Source organism: Pseudopodoces humilis, chromosome 31 (assembly GCF_049639895.1).
Source record: "Pseudopodoces humilis isolate 2021_Gansu_Grassland_sample_001 chromosome 31, ASM4963989v1, whole genome shotgun sequence".
Lineage (NCBI taxonomy): Eukaryota > Metazoa > Chordata > Aves > Passeriformes > Paridae > Pseudopodoces > Pseudopodoces humilis.
In genome coordinates, this window is record NC_142230.1 from 422,033 (window position 1) to 431,925 (window position 9,893).

General features: G+C 61.1%; 2 protein-coding genes across 2 annotated transcripts in view; one reads left to right on the forward strand and one right to left on the reverse strand.

Moving 5' to 3' along the window:
- The first annotated feature begins 464 nt into the window (after positions 1-464).
- Positions 465-9,125, forward strand: VSIG8 (V-set and immunoglobulin domain containing 8). Its single transcript, XM_088068463.1, has 5 exons — positions 465-538; positions 2,205-2,380; positions 5,289-5,490; positions 6,671-6,835; positions 8,995-9,125. The coding sequence occupies exons 1-5, from the start codon at positions 490-492 to the stop codon at positions 9,123-9,125; spliced, it is 723 nt and encodes a 240-aa protein (XP_087924589.1). The 5' UTR covers positions 465-489.
- Positions 9,126-9,429: 304 nt separating this feature from the next.
- KIRREL1 (kirre like nephrin family adhesion molecule 1) overlaps positions 9,430-9,893 on the reverse strand; it is a 37,301-nt gene continuing 36,837 nt past the window's right edge. The window contains exon 12 of the mRNA XM_088068464.1: positions 9,430-9,447. Within this exon, the coding sequence (XP_087924590.1) occupies positions 9,430-9,447 (18 nt within the window). The remainder of the gene's footprint in view (positions 9,448-9,893) is intronic.

Sequence of the window (9,893 nt, forward strand, 5' to 3'; positions counted from 1 at the left end):
CCCCACGCTGCCACCATGTCCTGGTGCCAGCCGGCCGAGGGGCAGGTCCGGAGGAGGGATCTGCTGCCTTTAAACCCCCACTCCAACCACACCTTTAAGCCCTTCGAGTCCCTCTCCAAGCCCAGAACCCTTTTGGGATCCGTGGGGCCGAGCTGCCACCTCCAGCCACTGGCAGCTTTGTCCCCACCGCTGTCCCCTCCATCCCCATCCCTTCCCGGCGTGTCCCCGCGCTGTCCCCTCGGTGTCCCCCCGGTGTCCGGCCGGGGTCCGGCGGGCCGGGCGCTGCCTAATTAGGGGGTAGGAGCGGAGCAGGGCGGCAGCCACGCACAGCTCGGAGCCACTCACTCATCCCACAGGAATCCGCCCCACGGGGAGGAGCGGCCCCGGCCCAGCGCCTAAAAGGGCCCCGCACGGGCCGGCTGCCCTCGGAGCCTCGGAGCCTTCCCTGCGTCCTCCTCCTCCTCCTCCTCCTCCTCCTCCTCCTCCGCCATGGCAGGGCACGGCGCCAGCCTGCTCCTGCTCCTCGGGATCCTGCCAGGTAGGATCGCGGTTCCCCGGAGATGCTCCGAGCCCCGGGATGGAGCGGGGGGAGCGCCCCGTGGTCACCTGCGGCCACCTGCGGGCTCCTGTGCTGGCCAGGGCAGGGGGCATCGAGGTCCGCGTGTGGCCGGGGCTGCCAGGGGGTGACAGCGGCGAGGGGACCCGGGACACGCCCGCGACATCCCCGCGGGAGCCCGATGAGGGAGATGCGACCCGCGGGTGGGGGGCTGCAGGTGTGGGGTCTTTGGGGGCTGCAGGTGTGGGGTCTTTGGGGGCTGCAGGTGTGGGGTCTTTGGGGGCTGCAGGTGTGGGGTCTTTGGGGGTGCAGGTGTGGGGTCGGGGGTGGCAGGTGTGGGGTTGGGGCTGGCAGGTGTGGGGTCTTTTGGGGCTGCAGGTGTGGGGTCGGGGGTGGCAGGTGTGGGGTTTTGGGGCTGCCAGATGCGGGGTGTTTGGGGGCTGCAGGTGTGGGGTGTTTGGGGCTGCAGGTGTGGAGTCTTTGGGGGTGCAGGTGTGGGGTCTTTGGGGGCTGCAGGTGTGGGGTGTTTGGGGGTGCAGGTGTGGAGTCTTTGGGGGTGCAGGTGTGGGGTCTTTGGGGGCTGCAGGTGTGGGGTGTTTGGGGGTGCAAGTGTGGCGTCTTTGGGGCTGCCGGTGTGGGGTTTTTGGAGCTCCCAGATGTGGGGTCTTTGGGGCTGCAGGTGTGGGGTGTTTGGGGCTGCAGGTGTGGGGTGTTTGGGGCTGCAGGTGTGGGGTGTTTGGGGGTGCACGTGTGGGGTCTTTGTGCCATGGGACCGAACCCCGTCCCTGCACCCCAGTTTGGGTTCCGCCAGGTGTGGGGTTCAAGGTGTGTCGGGGCACAGGTTTGGGGTGCGATGGATCCCTTCCCCATCCCCATCCCCCGTGGGCTGGGGGTGACGATGCCATTTTTGGTGGTGACGATGCCGTTTTTGGGGGTGACAATGCCATTTTTGGGGGTGACGTTGCCGTTTTTGGTGGTGACGATGCTGTTTTTGGGGGTGGCGATGCCGTTTTTGGTGGTGACGATGCCGTTTTTGGGGGTGGCGATGCCGTTTTTGGGGGTGATGGCGCCGTTTGGGGGGCTGACGGTGCCGTTTTGGGGTTGACAATGCCGTTTTTGGAGGTGATGGTGCCATTTGTGGGGGTGATGGTGCCATTTGTGGAGGTGACGATGCCGTTTTTGGGGGTGGCGATGCCGTTTTTGGGGGTGGCGATGCCGTTTTTGGGGGTGACCATGCCGTTTTTGGGGGTGGCGATGCCGTTTTTGGGGGTGACCATGCCGTTTTGGGGATGACAACGCCGTATTTGGGGGTGACAATGCCATTTTTGGGGGTGAAGATGCCATTTTTGGGGTGACGGTGCCGTTTTTGGGGGTGGCGATGCCGTTTTTTGGGGGTGGCGATGCCGTTTTTGGGGGTGGCGATGCCGTTTTTGGGGGTGACCATGCCGTTTTTGGGGGTTACGATGCCATTTTCGGGGGTGATGATGCCGTTTTGGGGATGACAACGCCGTTTTTGGGGGTGACAATGCCATTTTCGGGGGTGAAGATGCCATTTTTGGGGCTGATGGTGCCGTTTTCGGGGGTGGCAATGCTGTTTTTGGGGGTGTCAGCGCCGTTTCGGGGGCTGACGGTGCCGTTCTGTCCCCAGCTCTCCTCGTGGCCGTCAGGATCAACGGCAACGGCCGGGAGGTTCTGTACCTGGCCAAGGGCGACTCGGTCAAACTGGGCTGTCCCTATGTCCTGGAGCCCGAGGACAACGGTCCCCAGGGCGTGGGCATCGAGTGGATCCAGATCTCGCCCGAGAGACCCAGCCCCGAGAATGTGGTGAGGGGTCGGGGGGCTGGGGAGGGGTCGGGGGGCTGGGGAGGGCAAGGATGGAGCAGGTGGGGCTCAGCCAAGTGCGTGGGACAGGCGGGAGAGGAGAGGTCTGGGAGGACAAACCGAGTCTGGAAGTGCTGAGATGGGAAGGATGAAGTGGGACAGGAAGGTTGGGAAGGACAGGAAAGGTCTGGTGGGACAGGCAGGGTTTGGAAACCCATCAGGACAGGAAGGTTGGGAAGGACAGGAAAGGTCTAGAAGGTCAAGCAGAGTCTGGAAGTGCTGAGATGGGAAGGATGAAGTGGGACAGGAAGGACAGGAAAGGTCTGGAGAGGCAGGAAAGGTCTGGAAGGACAGAGAAAGACCTGGTGGGACAGGCAGGGTTTGGAAAGCCATCAGGACACACAGGACAGGGAAGGTCTGGAAGGACAAGCAGAGGCTGGAAGTGCTGAGATGGGAAGGATGAAGTGGGACAGGAAGGACGGGAAGGACAGGAAAGGTCTGGAGAGGCAGGAAAGGTCTGGAAGGACAGAAAGACCTGGTGGGACAGGCAGGGTTTGGAAAGCCAGCAGGACAGGAAGGTTGGGAAGGGCTGGAAAGGTCTGGAAGGACAAGCAGGGTCTGGAAGTGCTGAGATGGGAAGGATGAAGTGGGACAGGAAGGACAGGAAAGGACTGGACAGGGTCTGGAAATGCTGGACAGGAAGGAACAGACAGGACAGGGAAGGTCTGGAAGGGCAGGAAAATACCAGGAAAAGTCTGGAAATGCTGGGCTGGGAAACAGCAGGCAGGACAAACTGGGATGGGCTGGGATCAGAGGTCTGGGAGTGCCAGGATGGGACAGGGAAGGTCTGGGAGTGCCAGGATGGGACAGACAGGGACAGGCAGGGACAGGGAAGGTCTGAAAGGGCAGGAAAGATCTGGGAGTGCCAGGATGGGACAGGGAAGGTCTGGGAGTGCCAGGATGGGACAGGCAGGGATAGGGAAGGTCTGGCAGCATCTGGGAGTGCCAGGCTGGGCTGGGCTGGGCTGGGCTGGGCGGGGCTGGGCGGGGCTGGAGCCCAGCCAGTGAGGCACAGACAGGCAGGACAGGTACAGACAGGTACAGGCAGGGAAAAACAGGGACAGGCAGGGAAAAACAAACAGGGACAGGCAGAACAGGTACAGACAGGTACTGACAGGTACAGGCAGGGAAAAACAGGGACAGGCAGGGCAAGAAAAGACCAGCCAGGCCAGAGGGACAGGCAGGGACAGAGAGGACAGGAAAGGATCAGGCAGGGACAGAAAAGAGACAAGGAGGAAGCACCAGGACAGACAGGACAGGGAAGGACAAACAGGCAGAAGCAGGAAAGGAACAGGCACAGCAGGAACAGGCAAACCCCCATTGCTGAGCCTCCCTCTGCCCTGAGAAACACAAACTGGGCCCAAACCCCAACCCAAAAGTACCTGAAATGAACCCAAAGCCAGCCTTTAACTGACCCTAAACCAAACCTAAACCCAGCCCATCCCAACTCCAACTAACCCTAACACAAGCTAACCCTCAGCAACCAACCCAAACCAACCCAAACCAAACCCAACCCAACCAACCTCAACCCAAACCAACCCCAAACCAACCCAAACCAAACCAACCCAAACCAACCCAAACCCAACCAACCAACCTCAACCCAAACCAACCCAAACCAACCCAAACCAAACCAACCCAACCCAAACCAAACCCAACCCAACCAACCTCAACCCAAACCAACCCCAAACCAAACCAAACTAAACCAAACCAACCCAAACCAAACCCAACCCAACCAACCTCAACCCAAACCAACCCAAACCAACCCAAACCAACCCCAAACCAAACCAATCCAATCTCAACCCAAACCAAACCCAACCCAAACCAACCCAACCAACCTCAACCCAAACCAACCCAAACCAAACCCAACCCAAACCAAACCCAAACCCAAACCAAACCCAAACCAACCAACCTCAAACCAAACCAAACCCAAACCAACCCAACCCAAACCAAACCAAACCCAAACCATCCTAAACCAAACCAAACCAAACCAAACCCAACCCAACCAACCTCAACCCAAACCAAACCCAACCCCAAACCAAACCAATCCAATCTCAACCCAAACCAAACCCAACCCAAACCAAACCAATCTCAACCCAAACCAAACCCAAACCAAACCAAACCCAACCCAAACCAAACCCAACCCAAACCAAACCCAAACCAAACCAAACCCAAACCAAACCAAACCCAAACCAAACCCAACCCAACCCAAACCAAATCCAAACCAACCCAAACCAACCTCAACCCAAACCCAAACCCAAACCAAACCAAACCCAAACCAACCCAACCCAAACCCAACCAAACCCAACCCAAACCCAAACCAAACCCAAACCAAACCCAACCCAACCAACCCAACCCAAACCAAACCCAAACCAACCCAACCCAAACCAACCTCAACCCAAACCAACCCTAACCAAACCAAACCCAAACCAACCCAACCCTAACCAAACCAAACCCAAACCAACCCAACCCAAACCAAACCCAAACCAAACCCAACCCAACCCAAACCAAACCCAAACCAACCCAAACCAACCTCAACCCAAACCCAAACCCTAACCAAACCAAACCCAAACCAACCCAACCCAAACCCAAACCAAACCCAAACCAAACCCAAACCAAACCCAAACCAAACCCAACCCAACCAACCCAACCCAAACCAAACCCAACCCAACCCAAACCAAACCAAACCCAAACCAAACCCAAACCAAACCCAACCCAACCAACCTCAACCCAAACCAAACCAAACTCTAACCCCAAACCAACTTTAACTCCCCCTAAACCCAACCCAAACCCCCAAACCCCATCCCGCCGGCGTCCCCGAGGCCACCCTGACGTTGTCCCCGCGTGTCCCCAGTTCCTGTCCTACCAGGACCACCACGTGAACTACGGCAGCGGCTCGGGGCTGCAGGACCGCGTGGCCTTCGTGCAGACGGACCCGGGCCAGCGCGACGCCTCCATCCGCCTGGCCGACCTGCAGGAGAGCGACACCGGCACCTACCAGTGCCGCGTCAAGAAGAACACGGTGGCCGTGCACGAGGTCATTGTCACCGTGCAAGGTGAGGCCACCCCCGCGGCGCCGCCTGTCCCCTCCGTGCCGGTGACGCTTTGCTGTGGTCACGCTGCGTCTTCTGGTGGCACCTGGGTCCCTCTTGTGTGGCCCTGAGAGTGTCACTGCCGTGTCCCTTTCCTGATACTGAGTGTCCCCTGTGCCACTCTCATGTGGCCCTGGTGGCCCTGACAGTGTCACTGCTGTGTCCCCTTCCTGACACTGAGAGTGTCCCTTGTGCCACTCTCATGTGGCCCTGGTGCCACCTGGCCCCTCTCATGTGGCTCTTGGTGGCCCTGAGAGTGTCACTGCTGTGTCCCCTTCCTGACACTGAGAGTGTCCCCTGTGCCACTCTCATGTGGCCCTTGGTGGCCCTGACAATGTCCCCTGTGCCACTCTCATGTGGCCCTTGGTGGCCCTGACAATGTCCCCTGTGCCACTCTCATGTGGCCCTTGGTGGCCCTGACAATGTCCCCTGTGCCACTCTCATGTGGCCCTTGGTGGCCCTGACAATGTCCCCTGTGCCACTCTCATGTGGCCCTTGGTGGCCCTGACAATGTCCCCTGTGCCACTCTCATGTGGCCCTTGGTGGCCCTGACAATGTCCCCTGTCCCCCATCCAGGTGGCCCTGACAGTGTCCCGTGTCCCCCCGCCCCAGGTGACTCCTGTCTCTTCCCCCACTCCCAGGTGTCCCCTCTCCTGGGTGGCCCCTGGTGACCCCAATGGTCCCCTGGTGGCCCTGCCAGTGTCCCCTGGTGGCCCTGCCAGTGTCCCCTGTGTCTCTCCTGGCTGTCCCCATCCCCCTGTCTCCATCCAGAGTGGCTCTGGCATTGTCCCTGTCCCCTTCCCGTGTGTCCCCTGTCCCTGGCAGTGTCCCCATCCCTTTCCCGCGTATCCCCTGTCCCCCCTGCTGTCCCCGCTGCTGTCCCGGTGTCCCCGGCGGTATCGCCTGACGCTGTCCCGGTGTCCCCGGTGTCCCAGTGTCCCCGGGGTGTAGCCTGACGCTGTCCCGGTGTCCCCGGCTGTCCCCGCCGTTGTCCCGGTGTCCCCGGCGGTGTCGCCTAACGGTGTCCCCGCTGTCCCGGTGTCCCCGGGGTGTCACCTGACGCTATCCCCGCTGTCCCGGTGTCCCTGGCGGTGTCCCCGCCGCTGTCCCGGTGTCGCCTGACGCTGTCCCGGTGTCCCAGCAGAGAAGCCGGCGGCCCCGCAGTGCTGGAGCGAGGGGGAGCTGATCGAGGGGGGCTCGGTGCTGCTGCGCTGCTTCAGCCGGGGGGGCACCGCGCCCCTCTCCTACCAGTGGGCAAAGCTGGCCGAGGGCTACGGCGGGGGGCGCCTGCCCTCGGGCACCCTGCAAGGTGGGTGAGAGACCCCCGGGGGCTTTGGGGAGGGGTCCCTGCCCTCGGGCACCCTGCAAGGTGGGTGAGACCCCCGGGGGGTTTGGAGAGGGGATTTGGGGGGCTCAGGAGGGGATTTGGGGAGTCCCTGTCCTCGGGCACCCTGCAAGGTGGGTGAGGGAACACCCCGGGGGGCTCAGGAGGGGATTTGGGGGGTTCAGGGGGGATTTGGGGGGTCCCTCGGGCACCCTGCAAGGTGGGTGAGACCCCCGGAAGGGTTCGGGGGGGGTTTGGGGACAGCAGCCAAGGGGAGCTGTGGCCATGGGGTGCTGTGGCCATGGGGGGCTCGGGGGGGTCCCTGGCTGGGGGTGCACGTGGTGGGGAGGGGGCGCAGTGTGTCCATGTGTGTCCATGCGTCCATGTGTCCATGTGTCCATGTGTCCATGTGTCCATGTGTCCATATCCATGTGTCCGTGTGTCCATGTGTGTCCATGTGTCCATGTGTGTCCATGCGTCCATGTGTCCGTGTGTCCATGTGTCCGTGTGTCCATGTGTCCGTGTGTCCCTGTGTCCATATCCATGTGTCCGTGTGTCCATGTGTCCGTGTGTCCATGTGTCCATATCCATGTGTCCGTGTGTCCATGTGTGTCCATGTGTCCATGTGTGTCCATGTGTCCATGTGTCCATGTGTCCATGTGTCCATATCCATGTGTCCGTGTGTCCATGTGTCCGTGTGTCCATGTGTCCATGTGTCCATGTGTCCATGTGTCCATGTGTCCATATCCATGTGTCCGTGTGTCCATGTGTGTCCATGTGTCCATGTGTGTCCATGTGTCCATGTGTCCATGTGTGTCCATGTGTCCATGTGTCCATGTGTCCATGTGTCCATGTGTCCGTGTGTCCATGTGTCCGTGTGTCCATGTGTCCATGTGTCCATGTGTCCGTGTGTCCATGTGTGTCCGTGTGTCCATGTGTCCATGTGTCCATGTGTCCATGTGTCCATGTGTCCATGTGTCCATATCCATGTGTCCGTGTGTCCATGTGTGTCCATGTGTCCATGTGTGTCCATGCGTCCATGTGTCCATGTGTCCGTGTGTCCATGTGTCCATATCCATGTGTCCATGTGTCTGTGTGTCCATGTGTCCATGTGTCCATGTGTCTGTGTGTCCATGTGTCTGTGTGTCCATGTGTCCATGTGTCCGTGTGTCCATGTGTCCATATCCATGTGTCCATGTGTCTGTGTGTCCATGTGTCCATGTGTCCATATCCATGTGTCCATGTGTCTGTGTGTCCATGTGTCCATGTGTCCGTGTGTCCATGTGTCCATATCCATGTGTCTGTGTGTCCATGTGTCCGTGTGTCCATATCCGTGTGTCTGTGTCCCTGTGTCCATGTGTCCATATCCATGTGTCCGTGTGTCCATGTGTCCGTGTGTCCATATCCGTGTGTCTGTGTCCCTGTGTCCATGAGTCCATGTCCATGTGTCCGTGTCCCCGTGTCCGTGTGTCCGTGTCCCTGTGTGTCCATGTGTCTGTGTCCGTGTCCGTGTGTCCACGTGTCCCTGTGTCCATGTCCCTGTGTCCATGTGTCCATGTCCATATGTCCATGTCCATGTCCATATATCCATGTCCATGTCCGTGTGTCCATGTCCATATGTCCATGTCCATGTCCGTGTGTCCATGTCCATGTCCGTGTGTCCATGTCCATATGTCCGTGTCCATGTCCGTGTGTCCACGTCCATATGTCCATGTCCATGTCCGTGTGTCCATGTGTCTCTGTGTCCGTGTCCCTGTCACCCGTGTCCCCACATGTCCATGTCCCCATGTCCGTGTGTCCATGTGTCCATGTCCCCCTGTGTCCATGTCCCTGTGTGTCCGTGTCCCTGAGCAACCACGTCCCCATGTCCCCATGTCTCCATGTCCCCACATCCCTGTGTCCCTGTGTGTCCCCATGTCCCTGTGTCCCCACATTTCCCTGTCCCTGTGTCCTTGTGTGTCCCCATGTCCCCGTGTGTCCTTCTGTGTTCCTGAGCACCCATATCCCTGCGTCCCCATGTCCCTGTGTGTCCCTGTGTCCCCACATTTCCCTGTCCCCATGTCCCTGTGTGTCCCCGTGTCCCCACACCCCCTCTCAGGGGTGGCAGGTGACACCGAGGTGACAATGCCACCTGTCCCCCTCAGGCCGTGCTCCCGGTGACCTCCTGATCCGCAGCCTGACCGGGGCCCACGCTGGCACCTACCAGTGCCGTGTCACCAACCGCGTGGGGTACTCGGTGTGCCAGCTCAACCTGAGCCCCGGCACCCGTGAGTGACACTGGGGACACGGGGGGGGACACTGGGGACACGGGGGGGACACGGTGTGCCAGCTCAACCTGAGCCCCGGCACCCGTGAGTGACACTGGGGACACTGGGGACACGGGGGGGGACACTGGGGACACGGGGGGTACTCGGTGTGCCAGCTCAACCTGAGCCCCGGCACCCGTGAGTGACACTGGGGACACGGGGGGGGACACTGGGGACACGGGGGGGACACGGTGTGCCAGCTCAACCTGAGCCCCGGCACCCGTGAGTGACACTGGGGACACAGAGGGTGACACAAGGTGGCACTGGGATGTCTCAGGTGCCCGGCTGGCTCTGGGGTGGCACCAACCCAGTGGTTCTAGGGTGGCACTGGAGGTGGCTCTGAATGGCACCGGGTTGTCCCTGAGCTCCAGGGTGGCACCGGGGCTGTCCCTGGGTGGCACCGGGGCTGTCCCTGGGGGGCACCGGGGCTGTCCCTCGGTTCCGGGGTGGCACCGGGGCTGTCCCTGGGTTCCGGGGTGGCACCGGGGCTGTCCCTCGGTTCCGGGGTGGCACCGGGGCTGTCCCTCGGTTCCGGGGTGGCACCGGGGCTGTCCCTCGGTTCCGGGGTGGCACCGGGGCTGTCCCTGGGTTCCGGGGTGGCACCGGGGCTGTCCCTGGGTTCGGGGGTGGCACCGGGGCTGTCCCTGGGTTCTGGGGTGGCACGGGGACTGTCCCAGGCTGGCACCGCGGTGTCGCTGGGGTGTCCCCGGAGCCGCGGGCAGCCGGCGGAGGCCGGG

Excerpts from the sequence above, each read along its gene's own strand:
- VSIG8 (XM_088068463.1), top strand. The coding sequence starts at position 490 with ATGGCAGGGCACGGCGCCAGCCTGCTCCTGCTCCTCGGGATCCTGCCA. Across the intron at positions 5,491-6,670 it reads GGTCATTGTCACCGTGCAAG|AGAAGCCGGCGGCCCCGCAG; the intron begins GTGAGGCCACCC and ends GTGTCCCAGCAG. Across the intron at positions 6,836-8,994 it reads GCCCTCGGGCACCCTGCAAG|GCCGTGCTCCCGGTGACCTC; the intron begins GTGGGTGAGAGA and ends TGTCCCCCTCAG.